The following is an 18,891-nucleotide window of genomic DNA, read 5'->3' as shown; positions in this document are numbered from 1 at the left end:
CGATGTTGGTTGAGGGATAAATATTGGCCAGGACACCGGAGATATTTCCCCTGCCCTTCTTCAAAATAGTGTCATGGGATCTTTTACATCCACCCAAGAGCAGACGGGGCCTCGCTTCAACGTCTCATCGGAAAGACAGCAACTCTGACATTGCAGCACTCGGTACTGCGCTGGAGTGTGTGCTCAGGTTTCTGGAGTGGGTCTCAAACCCATGAGCTGAATGAGGGGCGAGAGTTCTACCCATTGAGCCCCGGTTTGCCAGGAACTGTATTCATAACACCATGGCTCAGGTGGTTAAGACACGGAGTAGCTGATCCACACAGACTAAGAAGGCAACAGATTCAATCCCTGGTCAGTGCCGAGTTGGCTGCTATCTGCTGGACCGGGCATTGGGGTTGCAGCAATTGGCCTGTCAGGCTCTGATTTAGGGAAGCAACAATCGGCCACAGCTCCTACTCTCCAGGGTACCTGCTGGAAACGTGAAGAAGTGCACACTGGGTGAGGACGTGTTTGAGCTCGACGGTGATAGTTTCCCCCACGCCACCTCATGGTCAAATAGTTTGAGAACGGCCACTTGAGCGAGACACTGGAAAAGAACCAGTGCTCCTGGAACCGTACTCGGCAAGGAGTAAGCACCGGCAGAAAAGGAGGGGTGGAAGAGGAAACGGAAATAAAATGGAAGAGGAAACGATATATACTACAATTTCAAAAATGTAAATCCTTCAATACCTTATTTATAACCATCGATTGATGTCAAACATGTGTATCTGATTTTTGACATACGCATACATCATTTGAATAATGAATCAAGTGATATTTGTGCACATCCATCTCAGTATCTTACAACTAAACCGGTGTCGTGATTGGACAATCCTGGCTCCCTGGTCCTGAACCCTAAGCTAGCATGTACAAGCAGTCACCATCTAGATTTGTCCATTGTTTGAATTGGATGCGGGGGGGGGGGGGGTATGTGTGTCGGTGCGGGGGTGATCTGCGTCGGTGCGGGGAGTGTATCTGTCGGTGCTGGGGGGTACGTGCGCCGGTGCGGCGGGGGGGTGGGGGGGACGTGCGTCAGTGCGGGTGGTATCTGGGCCGGCGTGAGGGTTATGTGCGTCGACTCGGGACTTATGTGCGTTGGTGCGGGGGATACGTGCGCCGGTATTTCCTTTCACCCGCTGAAATCAACAGGAGCGCTGCTGCACATGTGATGTTAATGCTGTTAGGATGGGATACGGATTCTTCAATAACAACACAGTGGTCATAAATGCCATTACTAAGTATTTAAATTTTGAAAAGAGGTATAACCAATATAAATAAGCACAAAAATTAGAGTATCGTTCAAGGTGAGAATTTTGACAGTTCTTTATTTTACTGAATTATTACAAAAAGCATGGTACGCAGCTCTGCCTGGTGTCACCGGCGTGTGGGACTGTTTCGGATATGACCGCTCTCAATGGTACTTCCCTTACCTATTCTTCCTCTTGCCGTGTTTTATGCCTTTACGTGCACCTTGTAGCACCTTATCATGTCTCTTTGCATGTCCCAAAGAGCTTTATATACAATTAATTACTCAGAAATGTTGGTGTGTGGGGAAACACAGCAGCCATTTTGCACACAACAAGATGTCACTAACAGCAATGAAGTGATTTATTTTTGCTGCCGCTGGTTGGGGAAGGAATTGCTGGCCAGAATACCAGGAGAAACATGTGCTCTTCTTGAAACAGTGCTGTCAAATCTTCAGCATCCACCGGAACAGCCTCAGTTCAATGTCTCATTCACACAATGGCACCTCCAACACGCAACACTCCCCCAGTATTGAACTGGAGCATCTGCTTAGATTGTGCAAAAATGTGCTGAAAAAAAGTTACGTAAATTGCTTGTACTACTATAAATAAATGGAATGTACTACCTCAAGTCACAGTCAATGAAGTACTTTTGAAACATAGAAACATAGAAAATAGGTGCAGGAGTAGGCCATTCGGTCCTTCGAGCCTGCACCGCCATTCAATGAGTTCATGGCTGAACATGCAACTTCAGTACCCCATTCCTGCTTTCTCGCCATACCCCTTGATTCCCCTAGTAGTAAGGACGACATCTAACTCCTTTTTGAACATATTTAGTGAATTGGCCTCAACAACTTTCTGTGGCAGAGAATTCCACAGGTTCACCACTCTCTGGTTGAAGAAGTTTCTCCTCATCTCGGTCCTAAATGGCTTACCCCTTATCCTTAGACTGTGACCCCTGGTTCTGGACTTCCCCAACATTGGGAACATTCTTCCTGCATCTAACCTGTCTAAACCCGTCAGAATTTTAAACGTTTCTATGAGGTCCCCTCTCACTCTTCTGAACTCCAGTGAATACAAGCCCAGTTGATCCAGTCTTTCTTGATATGTCAGTCCCGCCATCCCGGGAATCAGTCTGGTGAACCTTCGCTGCACTCCCTCAATAGCAAGAATGTCCTTCCTCAAGTTAGGAGACCAAAACTGTACACAATACTCCAGGTGTGGCCTCACCAAGGCCCTGTACAACTGTAGTAACACCTCCCTGCCCCTGTACTCAAATCCCCTCGCTATGAAGGCCAACATGCCATTTGCTTTCTTAACCGCCTGCTGTACCTGCATGCCAACCTTCAATGACTGATGTACCATGACACCCAGGTCTCGTTGCACCTCCCCTTTTCCTGATCTGTCACCATTCAGATAATAGTCTGTCTCTCTGTTTTTAACCACCAAAGTGGATAACCTCACATTTATCCACATTATACTTCATCTGCCATGCATTTGCCCACTCACCTAACCTGTCCAAGTCACTCTGCAGCCTCATAGCATCCTCCTCGCAGCTCACACTGCCACCCAACTTAGTGTCATCCGCAAATTTGGAGATACTACAATTAATCCCCTCGTCTAAATCATTAATGTACAGTGTAAACAGCTGGGGCCCCAACACAGAACCTTGCGGTGAAGTGTAGTCACTGTTGTAATGTAGGGAAGCACAGCAGCCAATTTGCACACAGCAAGGTCCCACAAAGAGCAATGAGATAATTACCAGATAATCTGTTTTAAAGGTGTTGGTTGAGGAATACTCCCCTGCTCTTCTTCGAATAGTGCCGTGGTATTTTTATGTCCACTTGAGAGGTCAGCCTTGGGCTAACATCTCATCTGACCAAGAGCTGGAAGGTGGGATTAGGCTGGATAGCTCTTGGTCGGCCAGCGCAGATACAATGGGCCAAACTGGCCTCCTTCCATGCTGTAAATTTCTATGATTCTATGAATAATGGCACCTCCAACAGTGCAGCGCTTCCTCAGTACTGCACTGGACTAAAAAAGGGAGCAATTAAATGGAAACCAGGAAAAATACTTCTGGCTGTATATCAGCTGGGTTGTTCATTGCAAATAAATGCCAATAGAAATCTGATCTATCTCTGGAGGAGATTTTATGTCAGCTGCCAGTGGACTTGGGACTGATTCTCTGGGTAACAGTTTATAGTTCAATATGGACTGAGTATTAACCATCTCTACTGACTGCTATTTCATCTAAACCACCAAAAGATATAAAAACAAATGTTATAAGAACACAAATCTAACCGTTGTGCTACATTGCAGGGAAACAGGAGTGTGTAAGGAGCAAAAATTAGAAAATGTTGGAAATGCACAGCAAAGTCAGTCAGCATCTGAAAAGAGACAATGTTTCGGGTTTAAACCCTTTGCCCGATCTCGAAACTGGAAGGTACCAACACATCTCTCCCCTCGTTTTATGGACGCGCTTATTTGTACTGCAAAAATGGCCACCATGCTCCACCCTTTGTCTGTGATTGGTCCCCTTGAAGGATAAGCCATACCCTGAAGTTTCACAGGAATGTGTAACTGGATCCGCCAATCCCAAGTTCTCACTGACTTTGCAAATTGTAACTCGGATTCACTTTGACTTCCTGAAGCGACAGAGGACAGAGCTCCCCAGAAGACAGCAAGGGCCAGCCAAAGAGCCTTACCCCAGTCCAAGTACATCCCTCCCCCAGCCAAAGTGCCTTACATAGATGAGGCATTGTGTGCGGATTGTTAACAGGTTTATTGGGTATGAAGTGAATAGTGACAGTGTCGTGACTTCTGGATCTCATCCACTCCAACGATGTCCCTTGCAGGGGTTTGGAAGAACGTGATCCGTCTTCCCTGAGTTCCCTCTCTCCCCTCCGATCCCCACCGTGTCTCCCCTCCCCCCCCCCCCCCCCGTGTCTCTCTCTTCTTCCTCATCCCCATGCCAGTCTCTCTTCTCTCCCCCCCAGTCTCTCACTCACTCACTCGCGCTCTCTCTCACTGTCCCCCCAGCCCCCATTCTCTTCCCCCCCCCCCGCCCCACAGTCTCTCTCTCTCACTCTCCCCCAGCCTATCTCTATCTCTCACTCGCTCTATAAGTCTCTCTTCTCCTCCCCCACCCCACCACCACCCAGTCCCTCTCTCGCTCGCTCTCGGGCCCCAGGCCCGCCGCTCTCCAACAGTCGGGGGGGGGGGGGGGGGGGGGAAAAGAGGGTCAGGGCCGGAGCGGGCAAAGAGAGTCGGAGCCTCAGGTCTCAGGTCCTGCTTCTCGGCACCATGTGGAGGGAAAGCTTCCGGTCCGGGGGGGGGGGGGGGCGGAGGAGCTTGACAGGGGGCGGGTGCAGTACAACTAGTTACACTGTCATTTTATTTGCTCCTATTTAAGGGTCTACATCTTTCAGTTCTGAGCCAAAACGTTATTTCCATATTTTCTCCTTTCAGATGCGGATGGACCTGCTGTATTTATGGCGCATTCTATTTTTATTTTAGATTTCAAAAACGGCTTTTTACATTTGTAAAAGAAAACTACTGCACTAAACCTACCTGTGCAACTCTGAATGCCAAGTCCACACCCTGGCAGTGGCCCTTAACATAAATAAGTGTAACAGTGTACGCATATTCACAGTTTGAAGGTGGTGGCAAATTGAAAATATACACAGAGCAGCGCTTATACCATCGGGGACAGTGTCTACCGCCCAAATAGATGGATTCGACCGAATGCAGAGCAACCACTTGTCGGGAGCCACTGGCAAGTTGGGTAACTGGGGCACTTCAGCCCACTGCTATACGGGCCTTCACATTGGGTTTAATGTCACTGGTGCTTTCATACCTTCCTCAGCCCCAGCATCATACTTGCTTTTAGCAAATTTTAGAGGACTGTGCACGTTGAGCCTGTAACTAGTAATTCCATAGAGGTTCACCCAATTGTCCGTTCGAACTTCGAGGGAGATCGGGGAACCCCAGCGGAAATTCTACTCCCCGTATCTCACAGTAACAAAAAGCATTACTCTTATGGATATTTCAGTAGTAGCATACATACGTGAAGGTATCCACTTCTGGCACTTGTCACAGTAATAGGACATCTCTTCCGTCCAGGACACTTCCCCTTCGTCACCTAGTTCACTGTTCAAGGAATCCCCACTCTGATCGTGGGACAGATCCACAGAGGCCTGGTCCTCTGACTCAACTATCAGTAGAGTTTCCCCTTCAACCTCTCCTTCCTCCAAACCCTCGGAGGCAGTCATTCGTGCACATTCATCCTCCATTTGGCGAGCAGTTAAACTTTTCATCTCCCCGTTATCTTCCATCTTCCCAAACCTCTGGCAGAGTTTACACTTGAAAGGGTTCAACTGCTAGATACATACAGCAGCCACCCAAAGAGCAGCTTTATTCACCTTGGGTTCATTAATTCTATCAAGTCTTTTTCCACATTTACAGAGCTGTCATCTATTAAACACCCAAAGCCATCGACGCACGTTCAAAAAACGAGACCTCTACTTGTCAGATTGTTGAGAGCTCCTAGGGGCCAAGGTGCTTCTCTGAAATCGTTCGGCTTCCAGTTTCTCTGTCAGACTAATCTGCTCTTCCAGGATTCGAAGATTCTCTTTTTTGCGCTCCTGGCGTTCAAGATCTCTGAAAACTCCTTCTCGCAACCTCTACAGAAAGAAAAAGGAAGATTTAGCTTCAAAAGCTCGCCTGGCAGTCAATAATTTAAAAAAAGTTCCATTCATTTGCTGAATATTACAAAGCAGCTTTGGAGAAGCGCATCCCAATCGCTCAAGTGACTGAAGGTTTGAGCTCGGAGCCCCAGAGATGCCATTTCTCACTGGAACTCCTGAATACTGGCTGAACGCGGTTAACTAATTGAAATGCTGCGGAGTGTGGTGACGGGTACAATTATACTTGGGCCCCTTGATTCACGCTTCTGTGTACAGGGGCTGATCAAAATGTCTGAGGCTGGGCTGTCAACTTGCCAATAAAATCTAACTAATAATCCATTATTTCGCTGGATTCACAAAGGCCAGCAGCAAGTACAAACCAAGAAGCTACAGTCCCACTCCAGAGACTCCAGCACTGAATCTAGGCTGACACTCCAGCTGAGGGAGCACTATCGGAGGTGCCGTCTTTTAGATGAGAAGTCAAACCAAGCCCCCACCTGCTCTCTCGTGGCACTATTTTGAAGAAGAGCAGGGGCGTTCTCCCTGGGGTCCTGGACAATATTTATCCCTCAATCAACATCACTAAAACAGATTATCTGGTCATTATCTCACTGCTGTTTGTGGGAGCTTGCTATGTGCAAATTGGCCACCATGTTTCCTACATTACAACAGTGACGTCACTTCAAAAGTACTTCATTGGCTGTAAAGCGCTTTGGGACGTCCAGTGGTCGTGAAAGGCGCTATATAAATGCTTTCTTTCTTTTAGCATGAACCTGATCCAAAAGAATAGCATCTGAATCCACATCACATTCCCGCACACATCTGGGATTCCTGATTCAAGTATAAAATGTTCCTTAAGTACCCATTTAACTGAATAAAGAGGACACTGAACAAATATACATTTACCTGGCATCAGTAGTACATTTTATAGTGCAACTATTATATACTATACTACACTTTCCAGAAATCCAACAGTCACTGTGCAAGAACAATTGAACGGTTATCAGTTCAGCATTTATCCATTTTACTTTCTATCAGCTGCAGTCTGATCCCAACTTGTGATGCCAACTTTTAAACTAAAATGGCGGAGCGGGAACTTGGCTGGGCCACATCTAAACTTTGAATGTGAGCAAAGTACCAACTCCCCTGCTGCTTCTTTTCAGCGGCAGTTGGAGACCAACGATCAGGGCACTGCGTGTGTATTTAAATACACGTGTGTGAAGATTCACTCTCCCGATCGAATTTGGTGTTACCCACTTGCGCTGGATTATAAGCAGGTACCAGGGTTAACCAGAACCTTTAATATAATTTAGTCACTTTTCTGTAACTATAGATATGCTCTTCACTTGTTAAATTCCTTCACTCTTGCATTTTCTATGCATAAAAAACTAGGACCAACCCCCTCATTGAAAAAGAGCTTGTATCTCAATATCGGGCATCATTAGCAACAGAACCCCTCAATTATCCAGCGGGCTGCATTTTTTAGCCCAGTGGTAATTGTTACAGACTCAGGAGGCTACTTCTGCTTCAGTCTGTGGTACTTTTGTAGTTGCACATGCTCCTGGACCTCAGTTCCTAGCTTTCCACGTGAGGTGTTGACTGAGCTGAGATGCCACCTTTTTCCTCTCTCCTGTTTCTTGCCTTCCAGCAAGAGACAAGAACCAACCACTAGGAGATAACAAGGTTATCCCACAGAGTCAGAGGGCCGAAGGGAATGGGACGGGACACAATTGAGCAGATTGGGCCTACACTCTCTGGTGTTTAGAATGAGAGGTGATCTCATTGAAACATATAAGATTCTGAGGGGGATTGACAGGGTAGACGCTGAGAGATTGTTTCCCCTGCCTGGAGTGTCTAGAATTAGGGGGCACAGTCTCAGGTTAAGGGGTCGGCCAATTAAGACGGAGATGAGGAGAAATTTCTTCACTCAGAGGGTTGTCAATCTTTGGAATTTCCTACCCCAAAGGACTGTGGGTGCTCAGTCTCTGAGTATATTCAAGGCTGAGATATAGATTTTTTGGACTCTGGGGAATCAAGGGATAGGAAAGTGGAGTTGAGATAGAAGATCACCAATGATCTTATTGAATGGCGGAGCAGGCTTGAGGGGTCATATGGCCTACTCCTGCTCCTAATTCTTATGTTTATGTTCTAAGGAGGCTGCAGAGATGGGGCGCAACGATGCCATCGAGAGATTGGTAAATGAGAAGGATTAATACAGTGGGAATGGGCTGATGAATGATCAGGCCTGGTGTGGGGCGAGATGCAGACAGCAGAGTTTTGGACAACTTGGGAGTCTGTGATGAAATGCTGGTAATTGGAAAGGTGTTTGTGAGCAACGATGCGACGGTGGGAGTCAGCAGTCTTGCTCAGCTCCAGGTTGAACAGGACACCCTAGTTGTGCGCTGTCTGGTTCAGGCTAAGGAAGAATCTGGGAAGGCGTTTGGCAGTTTTGGCCGGGGGGAGGTCAGAAGGCCGGGGGAGTGGGTGTTTTGCGGGGGGGGGGGTCGGAGGTAATCAGGGGCTCAAAAGGTCATTGATCTGAAATGTTAAATCTGTTTCTCGCTCCATAGATGCTGCCTGACCTGCTGATTATTTACAGCATTTTCTGTTCTTATTGTCTATAATATGCCTTGCAAGATACAGCTTCTGAAGGACAAGTCCAAATCGAACAGTACAATAACAGACTACGTCATCGCTCTGATGCCAAAAGAAACAGGAAAGGAAGAGCTGCCCAAGTTAGTGCCAGGAATGGTGTTTCTGTACAAGAACCCACACGTAGGGCTCAAATTTGCCCAGGAGTTGCTCCATTTCTTTTTGGAGCAACTTGATTTTTCTAGAGTATCTTAAAAATCCCCATTCTGCATATTTAATTTGCACCAGTATAAGTGAGTTAGTTAGGATATTTTTAGTTTAGTTCAAAAGGTGGCGTTACCAGCTACCTACGCATGCTTTGGCCATTTAAGCCAGTTTGGACAGCTAACAGTTGCTCCAAACTAACTTAGGCCAGTGTATGTGGCCACATGTAGCCGCACAGAAAACCCTTGGAGAGTTAAGAAATCAGTGCAGGTAGCCAGAGATGGGGGCGAGGGAAGGGAAGCGCAGAGGACACCTTCACAACAACTAATACAGATCGCGTACTGTAACTTTTGCATAATTTACACATTCCACTATATGAAGCTTCATAAAATATGCATATATCATTTATATCAGAAGACAAAGGGTTTCATAAAACCATTTATGAATCAATTATTAGTGTAATCTGTTACTTTCATTATTTTAATCATTCTACCAGTACTGTGAAATTGGAAAACAAAATACACAATGCAAGAACAGAAAATCAAGTTTTATTGAAGCACAGTCAATCCTTGAGGCTAAATCTACATCCAAGGAATTCTTGTCAGTGAAGCCACTCTGTTCTATCCGAGGTAATCTTTATATGGATTATGTACACTCGGCCATTTCTCTTCATAAATGTAATCGCTCAGCTTGAGTTGACTTTAAAATCCACCAATCTGAATTTCTGCAGTTTATTATATGGTTTGCAGTTGAATTTTGATGGTGCTGACTGCCTTTGTTACTGCTCTTATCAGCAGACAGTCTAGGGACAACTTTTCTAATTCGAGCAGCTTGTTCTTTTTCTAAAAGAAACTCTCCTCCTTCCTCAACCGCCACCCGCCGCCCCCCACCCCCCTCTCCCCTCTCCCCGATCAAAAGTCTCCCACCACCAACCTGTTTCTTGTAGCCCTTAGCGCAGGAAGGCGGCAGGCCACTCGGCCCGGGATAAGGGCGGGACGCGTTGGGTCCCACGCTGCAGGCACTCATCATCATCATGGGAGGAGCTACTACGCATGCGTGAACGCTCTACTGCGCATGCGGACAGCTGCCAGCACTCTTTTAGGAGCAGGACCCTAGCTCCGTCCCCTACTATGATTGCCATGCCACGCCAAGCATTAGGAAGGTCCACAGAGCGGGGAGAATACGGCGATATATTTTCAGCGCCGTTGAGAGCAGAAAGTCGCCGCACCTCAAGTAAGTGCGCCGAAAAAACCAGAGGGCCAAATTTGGGCCCATTGTCTGTACCATACTGGTGATAGAACCCAAGGAAAATTGCAATGAACTTCCAATGCTTCAGGTGATGCTATACCTATCGATGCTCTTCATTAACTGAAAGCAAATGTCATCATAGCCTTTCTGGTCACAATATCAACCTTACTTTTGACTGAATCTGACTGGGGTCTGAGGAAGCAACATTAAACATTCTGTTTATAGGGAGCAAGCTTCATTTACTGTGGAAGGATTCTAATTAGGATACATACTATGCTCCAGAGAATGTTCCCGTGTATTGGAAAAATAAACCCAGGTACAGTCTAACAAATCACAATCATAACAGCCACTAAAATCAACTGGGGTAGGAATGGAAGCAGTTCTTCAGGAAGCTCCAATACAAAAGCAAGATACTGCTGACGCTGGGAATCTGATCGACTTCAACAATTTCAGATCAGAACCTCTGCCCCCATTTATCAGACAGTGGATGTTGAGGATTCTGCTGTTCCCATTTACACCTCTTCTAGACCCATCTTTTGTTTCTTTCCTGGTCACATTACCATCTCCTTCTGCCTTGCACTATCATCCCTATTGTCATTCAATCTCTTCTGCCTCCACCCTATCACAGACCACAGACTGGGCCTATACACATTGGAGTTCAGAAGAATGAGGTGTGATCTTATTGAAACTTATAAGATAATGAGGGGGCTCGACAAGGTGGGTGCAGAGAGGATATTTCCACTCATAGGGGAAACTAAAACTAGGGGACATAGTCTTAGAATAAGGGGCCACCCATTTAAAACTGAGATGAGGAGAAATTTCTTCTCTTGAGGGTTTTTGAGCAATAAGGGAGTGAAGGGTTATGGGGAGCGGGCAGGGAAGTGGAGCTGAGTCCATGATCAGATCAGCCATGATCTTATTGAATGGCGGAGCAGGCTCGAGGGGGCGTATGGCCTACTCCTGCTCCTATTTCTTATGTTTTTATGTACCCTCCCCCCCCCCCCCCCAACCCCTTTCCCTGCTCCTGCACTTGCTTAAACCCTGTTACATCTCTAACCTTTTCCAGTTCTGACAAAAGGTCATTGACCTGAAACGTTAACTCGATTTCTCTCTCCACAGATACTGCCTGACCTGCTGAGTATTTCCAGCATTTTCTTTTTGTTCATGAAGCTCCCCACCTTCAATTAATGGAGCATAGAATCAGAGAAATTAACAACACGGAAGGAGGTCATTTCGGCCCATCGTGTCTGCGCCAGCCGACAAAGAGCTTTCCAGTCTAATCCCACAATCCCACTTGTGAGCAATGGTGTATTTACTCATATTGTTGTCAGGAGGATGGTGCCAATGTACACTCATTTTATGCTGAGATGCTCACATTGCCAATCAGCTGATGTATCTGGTAGCTACTGTCCATCGAGTAAGGACTAAGCTTCTGCGTCTGCACACATTGAGGCTGAACTCCAAGCTATAGTCAACACCTTCACCAAGGTGTACGAGAACATGGGCCTTATGCTAAACATCCGTAAGACAAAAGTCCTCCACCAACCTGACCCTGCCACGCAGCACTGCCACCCCAGTCATCAAGATCCACGGCGGGACCCTGGACAACTTGGACCACTTTCCATACCTCGAGAGCTTATCAGCAAGGGCAGACATCGACAACGAGGGTCAACACTGTCTCCAGTGCTCCAGTGCAGCCTTCGGCTGCCTGAGGAACAGAATGTTCGAAGATCAGGCCCTCAAATCTGGCACCAAGCTTATGGTCTACAGGGCTGTAGTGATACCTGCCCTCCTGTATGGCTCAGCGACGTGGACCATATATAGTAGACAGCTGAAATCGTTGGAGAAATACCACCAACAATGCCTCCACAAGATCCTGCAAATCCCCTGGGAGGACAGACGCACTAACGTCAGTGTTCTCAATCAGGCCAACATCCCCAGCATCGAAGCACTGACCGCACTCGACCAGCTCCGCTGGGTGGGCCACATTATCCGCATGCCTCCCAAAGCAAGCGGTCTACTTGGAACTCCTACATGGCAAGCAAGCCCCAGATGGGCAGAGGAAACGTTTCACGGACACCCTCAAAGCCTCCCCGATAAAGTGCAACATCCCCACCGACATCTGGCCAAAGACTGACCTAAGTGAAGGAAGTGAATTCAGGAAGGCGCTGAGCACCTCGAGTCTCGTTGCCGAGAGCATGCAGAAATCAAGTGCAGGCAACGGAAGGAGCATGCGACAAACCAGACTCCCCACCCACCCTTTCCTTCAACCACTGTCTGTCCCACCTGTGACAGAGTCTGTAATTCCCAAATTGGACTTTTCAGTCACCGAGAACTCACTTTTGGAGTGGAAGCAAGTCTTCCTCGATTTCGAGGGACTGCCGACGATGAATAAGGACTCAAACCCACTCCTGTCAGTTATCCAATAACCAACTAGCTTCTATTCTCCTTGGGCATGTGAAGGAAAGTTTAGATTGCCTCGGGATTGACTTAGCTAGATGACACACCTCATGATAGAAGATTGGACAGGGCAATCCTCTATGACAGACTAGATAATCAGATACTGAGCCAGGCAGAGCTGCTGATAGTTAGCCAACCAAGCTGACTCATTGATGGGATCTGGAAGGTTTAATCTCTCTCCGGGTGCTGGGATGCTTCCCAGATTATCCAGTAACCTAGTACAGCAAGGTGGTCCTAGCTGGAGCAACAAGCAGGCACGTTAAACTCCAGCAGCACCACCCAACCCTCCCCCTCAATTTGGAGGGTCCCTGTACCTGAACCGCTAGACGTTGTTAAGTTAGGTATGTGGAATGTGTGCGAACTCCATATTGAGTAAATATAGATTTCTTAGTAACAAAAGCAGTGGATCAGTCAGCATTGTGGAGAGGACAGCCCGGGTTTCAGGCCTGTACGTAATGTTGTGAAGAAAGGTACAAACCCGAAAGACTGACTGTATCCAGCCTTTTCTGTTTTAGTTCCAGATTTTGTGTGTTTTGCTTTTACCTTAAAATCAGAGTGACTATTGACACCGCGTAATTCAGGGTCAGAGATTGAAGTTATCCCCAATTAGTCCCCACTCACCTTCGCTCTCCCCAGAGCACTGCAATATTTTCCCCCTTCAAGTATTTATCCAATTCTCTTTTGAAAGTTACGTCTGAATCTGCTTCAGCTGTGTCTCAGTGGGTAGCACTCATGCCGGAGTCAGAAAATTGTGGGATCAAGCCCCACTCTAGGGACTTGAGCATAAATAAATCTAGGCTAACACTCCAGTGCAGTGTTGAGTGAGTGCTGCACTGTCGGAGGTGCCATCCTTTGGATGAGACGTTAAACCGAGGCCCCGTCTGCTTTCTCAGGTGGATGTAAAAGATCCCATTATTTCAAAGAACAGCAGGGGAGTTATCCCCAGTGTCCTGGCCAATATTTATCCCTCAATCAACATAACAAAAAAATAGATTATCTGGTCATTCAGATCAGACATGATCAAACATATAAAATTCTGACGGGACTGGACAGGTTAGATGCAGGAAGAATGTTCCCGATGTTGGGGAAGTCCAGAACCAGGGGTCACAGTCTAAGGATAAGGGGTAAGCCATTTAGGACCGAGATGGGGAGAAACTTCTTCAGTCAGAGAATTGTGATCCGGAATTCTCTACCACAGAAAGTTGTTGAGGCCAGTTCGTTAGATATATTCAAAAGGGAGTTAGATGTGGCCCTTACGGCTAAAGGGATCAAGGGGTATGGAGAGAAAGCAGGAATGGGGTACTGAAGTGCATGATCAGCCATAATCATATTGAATGGTGGTGCAGGCTCGAAGGGTCGAATGGCCTACTGCTAGACCTATTTTCTATGTTTCTATTAAATGGCGGAGCAGGCTCAAGGGGCCAAATCTCCTGCTCCTATTTCTTATCACATTGCTGTTTGTGGGAGCTTGCTTGTGTGCAAATTGGCTGCCGCGTTTCCTACAATACAACAGTGACTACACTCTAAAAGTACTTCATTGACTGTAAAGCGCTTTGAGACATCCAATGGTCGTGAAAGGCGCTATATAAATTCAAGTCTTTCTTTTCTTCCACCACCCTTTCAGACAGTGCATTCCAGACCATAATAACTCACTGAGTAAAAAAAATTCTACTTTCTCCTGGTCTTTTATCTGTGTCCGCATTACCAACCTTCTGCCAGTTTGTCCCGAGTTTATCAAAACCCCATATAATATTGAACACCTCTTAATTCTCGCCTTAACCCTCTCTGTTCTAAGGAGAACAATCCTAGCTTCTCCAGATAACTTAAATCCCTCATCCCTGGTACCTTTCTCGTAAATTTCCTCCACAAGCGTTCTAAACTGCGGTGCCCAGAATTGGACATAATACTCCCACGGGGGCCTAAGAAGTGATTTCTGAAGGTTTAGCAGAACAACTTACATTAATATAGTTCCTTTTTATGTAGTAAAATGACCCACGACGCTTCTTGGCAGGAGCGATTATCAAATACAATTTGAAACTAAGCCACATAGCAGATATTAAAACAGGCATCCAAAAGGAAACACTGCATGGAGGTGCCGTCCTTCGGATGATACATCTGCCCTCTCACATGGACGTAAAAGATCCCATGGCACTATTTCGAAGAAGAACATGGGAGTTATCCCTGGTGTCCTGGCCGATATTTATCCCTCAATCAACACAACAAAAAAAGATTATCCAGTCATTATCACATTGCTGTGTGTGGGAGCTTGCTGTGCGCAAATTGGCTGCCGCGTTTCCCACATTACAACAGTGACTACACTCCAAAAGTACTTCATTGGCTGTAAAGCGCCTTGAGACGTCCGGTGGTCACGAAAGGCGCTATATAAATGCAAGTCTTTCTTTTATTGAGACAGTGTCAGCTGTGGCTCAGTGGGCAGCACTCTCACCTCTGAGTCAGAAGACTGTGGGCTCAAGTCCCACTCCAGAGACTTGAGCACAAAATCTAGACTGACAGTGCAGCGTAGAGGGGGTGCCGCACTGTCGGAGGTGCTGTCTTTCGGATAAGACGTTAAGCAGATTTTCCGTCTCAGGTGGACATAAAAGATCCCAGGGAACTATTTGAAAGGAGAGTTGGGGAAGAGTCCTGGCCAATATTTATCCCACAACCAACATCACTAAAACCAGATTATCACACTGCTGTTTGTGGGAGCTTGCTGTGCTGCAAATTGCTTTTTCTTACAACTGACCACACTTCTTACAAAAAAGGTACTTCATTGGCTGTAAAGCGCTGTGGGACGCCTCCGCGGTCGTGAAAGGCGCTACATAAATACAAGCACCTTTTTTTGCTGCTGGATGAGCAGAGCCTTCCCGCCTGGTGCTGGGGTGTCTCCAAGGGGCTGGTCACAATGGCCGGGCCGCGCTCGGCTAATCACAGGGGCCGGCTGCCTGAGCCCGCTGTGACGACACAGACATTGGGCCGCGTTTGGCCAATCACAGGGGCCGGCTGCCTGAGCCCGTTGTGAGGACACACATTGGGCCGCGTTTGGCCAATCACAGGGGCCGGCTACCTGAGCCCACTGTGACGACAAACACTGGGCCGGGCTCGGCCAATCAGAGGGGCCGGTTGGCCGAGCCCGCGCGGCGGCTCGCGCTCCGAGGACACACACACACACACTGGGCCGCGCGCGCGCGCGCCCGCCTCACGTGACCCAACGGTCGCCTCCCCTCCCCTCCCCCAACCAACCGGCGGCGGGCGGCGTCGTCGAATGAAAAGGCCGCCGGCAGTGGGAGCATATTTCCCCTGGCCCCGAAAGGGCACCATGCCCGCGGCTGCATTCGGGGCCTAGACTCTCAGCGCCTCCACCGACCGACCTCTCTGTCCAGCTGCTGCCTCAGGTGCACTCCGGCTACGGTCCCCGCCGTCAACACCACCGAAACGCCGAGCACCACCTTGGATACCACCGACATCCCTGCGGCCTTGTGTTGGGCTTGGAGCGGGGAGGACGGGAGCCCCGGCCTGTCACCATGGAGACCGTAGACTCCGCCCAGCCGAGCGCGGAAAAGGCCCAGTCTTCCTCTCCCAGACAGAAGCAACAGAGACGGAAAGGTCTATCACCATGGAGACCGTGAGCGCCCAGAGCCAGATCCCAGGCAGGAGCAGCAGCACCAGAACAACTGTCGCAACGTCTGGGGCTCCCCTGTGGTTCTTCCAGAGCAAAAGGCTACATTGTAAGATTGGCAAAAGCAGATGAGCTTTTTTAGAAACATAAAAAATAGGTGCAGGAGTAGGCTATTCGGCCCTTCGAGCCTGCACCACCATTCAATAAGATCATGGCTGATCATTCCTTCAGTACCCCTTTCCTGCTTTCTCTCTATACCCCTTGATCCCTTTAGCCGTAAGGGCCATATTTAACTCCCTCTTGAATATATCCAATGAACTGGCATCAACAACTCTCTGCGGTAGTGAATTCCACAGGTTAACAACTCTCTGAGTGAAGAAGTTTCTCCTCTTCTCAGTCCTAAATGGCCTACCCCTTATCCTAAGACTGTGTCCCCTGGTTCTGGACTTCCCCAACATCGGGAACATTCTTCCCGCATCTAACCTGTCCTGTCCTGTCAGAATCTTGCATGTTTCTATGAGACCCCCCTCCCTCATCCATCTAAACTCCACTGAATACAGACCCAGTTGATCCAGTCTCTCCTCATATGTCAGTCCTGCCATCCCGGGAATCAGTCTGGTGAACCTTCGCTGCACCCCCTCAATAGCAAGAACGTCCTTCCTCAGATTAGGAGACCGAAACTGCACACAATACTCAAGGTGAGGCCTCACCAAGGCCCTGTACAACTGCAGTAAGACCTCCCTGCTCCTATACTCAAAACCCCTAGCTATGAAGACCAACATGCCATTTGCCTTCATCACCGCCTGTTGTACCTGCATGCCAACCTTCAATGACTGATGTACCATGACACAGGTCTTGTTGCACCACCCCTTTTCATATTTTTTTAAATAACGCAGCCAGTTCTGATCTCGAATGCACTGTCTTGCCGACCCTTGCTCCTGGACCAAGACCTAGCTCTGTCAAGCCCGTGTGGTGGCTGGTGTGCAACAGCCACCCCACGTTAAAATAATCCACGCACAGACCTCTTCCACCCTTCCACATGTAGTTTGGAACCTAGAATGTCAGGTCCCTCATTGAAACACCTGTGAACTCATCCCTTTTTGGTGAGGAAGCAAGTCATCCTCGATACGAGGGACTGCCTAATACTATAGAATGCACCGTCTGAAAGGGGTCTGGAGGCAGATTCAAAAAAAGGGAATTGGCTATCTACTTGAAAAGGAAAGAATTGCAGGGCCTGTGGGGAATACGCAGGGGAGTGGGGCGAACCGGATAGCTCTGTGAAAGAGCCGGCACAGGCACGATGGACCTGTGCTGTATGATTCGAAGAAAACCCATTAACCCTGCTTTCATGAATTTGAGTGGGAGATACAGATAGCACTAGATTAAGAGAGAGTACGGTATTAGGTGGGGTCAGACTAAGAAAATACAAGAAGGTCTAAGATAGGTTGCAGTGCATGTATGTAAATGCACGAAGCATGGTAAATAAGGTTGGTGAGCTGGGAAAATGATGTCATGGCGATAACGGAGACCTGGCTCAAAATAGGGCAGGATTGGATACTAAATATTCCTGGATAAATGGTGTTCAGGAAAGATAGGGAAGGAAAGAAAGGAGGTGGAGTAGCAGTATTGATTAAGGAGAATATTACAGTGCTGGGGAGAGAGGATGTCCTGGAAGGGTCAAGGACAGAATCTATTTGGCTAGAGTTAAGAAACAACAGGGGTATCATCACACTACTAGGCGTATTCTATAGGCCACCTCCTCGAGGGAAGGATATAGAGGAGCAAATTTGCAGGGGAATTCCAGACCGGTGCAAGACCTATAGAGTAATAATGGGGGACTTCAATTATCCTAATATAGACTGGGATAGTAATAGTGTAAAGAGCAGAGAGGGGGAATAATTTCTGAAGTGTGTTCAGGAGCACGTTCTAGATTGGTACGTTTTTGTCCCAATGAGGAAGGAGGCATTACTGGATCGGAATGAGGTGGGTCAGGTTTCAGTAGGGAACATTTAGGGAACAGTGATCATAGTATCATAAGGTTTAGGTTAGCTATGGAAAAGGACAGGGTAAATTGGAATTGAAGATTAGCAGGCAAAACTATTATCGAACAATGGGCAGCCTTTAAAGAGGAGATGGTTCGGGTACAGTCGAGGTACATTCCCACAAGGGGGAAAGGTAGGGCAATCAAATCCAGAGTTCCCTGGATGACAAAAGAGATAGTAAGTAAGATGAAGCAGAAAATGGGTGTGTGACAGGTGTCGGGTTGAGAATACAAGTGAGAACCAGGCTGAATACAGAAAGTTCAGAGGGGAATTGAAAAAGGAAATAAGAGGGGAAAGTAGAGGGTACAGGTATGAGAATAGAATGGCAGCTATCATAAACAAGAATCCTTATAAATAGTAAACGGGTAATAAGAGGAGGGATGGGGCCGATTACATAAGAAATAGGAGCAGGAGTCGGCCATTTGGCCCCTCGAGCCTGCTCTGCCATTCAATAAGATCATGGCTGATCTGATCTTAGCCTCAACTACACTTTCGTGCCCGCTCCCCATAACCCTTGACTCCCTTATCATTCAAAACTCTGTCTATATCCGCCTTAAATATATTCAAAGACCCAGCCTCCACAGCTTTCTGGATTAGAGAATTCCAAAGTTTCACAGCCCTCTAAGAGAAGAAATTCCTCATTTCTGTTTTAAATGGGCGGCCCCTTATTCTGAAACTATGGCCTGTAGTTCTAGATTCCCTCATGAGGGAAAACATCCTTTCTGCATCTACCCTGTCAAGCCCCCTCAGAATCTTAT

General features: G+C 47.5%; 2 protein-coding genes across 2 annotated transcripts in view; both read right to left on the bottom strand.

The window, feature by feature from the left end:
* Nucleotides 1–5,623, bottom strand: part of kat14 (lysine acetyltransferase 14) — a 53,381-nt gene extending 47,758 nt beyond the window's left edge. The window contains exon 1 of the mRNA XM_070890120.1: nucleotides 5,350–5,623. Within this exon, the coding sequence (XP_070746221.1) occupies nucleotides 5,350–5,617 (268 nt within the window). The 5' untranslated portion in view covers nucleotides 5,618–5,623. The remainder of the gene's footprint in view (nucleotides 1–5,349) is intronic.
* A 180-nt stretch (nucleotides 5,624–5,803) lies between these two features.
* On the bottom strand, nucleotides 5,804–16,050 carry pet117 (protein PET117 homolog, mitochondrial). The gene is made up of 2 exons (XM_070890127.1): nucleotides 15,844–16,050; nucleotides 5,804–5,965 (listed from the first exon to the last, which is right to left on the bottom strand). The coding sequence occupies exons 1-2, from the start codon at nucleotides 15,937–15,939 to the stop codon at nucleotides 5,804–5,806; spliced, it is 258 nt and encodes an 85-aa protein (XP_070746228.1). The 5' UTR covers nucleotides 15,940–16,050.
* Between the last annotated feature and the right edge of the window lie 2,841 nt (nucleotides 16,051–18,891).

The sequence above is a fragment of the Pristiophorus japonicus genome, chromosome 9 (assembly GCF_044704955.1).
Source record: "Pristiophorus japonicus isolate sPriJap1 chromosome 9, sPriJap1.hap1, whole genome shotgun sequence".
In the NCBI taxonomy this organism is placed as follows: Eukaryota; Metazoa; Chordata; class Chondrichthyes; family Pristiophoridae; genus Pristiophorus; species Pristiophorus japonicus.
This window is presented reverse-complemented; position numbering and strand designations above follow the sequence as displayed.

What these genes read in the sequence shown, in the direction of transcription:
- pet117 (XM_070890127.1), bottom strand. Translation starts at nt 15,939, where the DNA reads ATGTCGGTGGTATCCAAGGTGGTGCTCGGCGTTTCGGTGGTGTTGACG. An exon ending in GGCAGCAGCTGGACAGAGAG is followed by an intron (nt 5,966 to 15,843) that starts GTCGGTCGGTGG and finishes TTCTTTCTGTAG; the next exon opens with AGGTTGCGAGAAGGAGTTTT.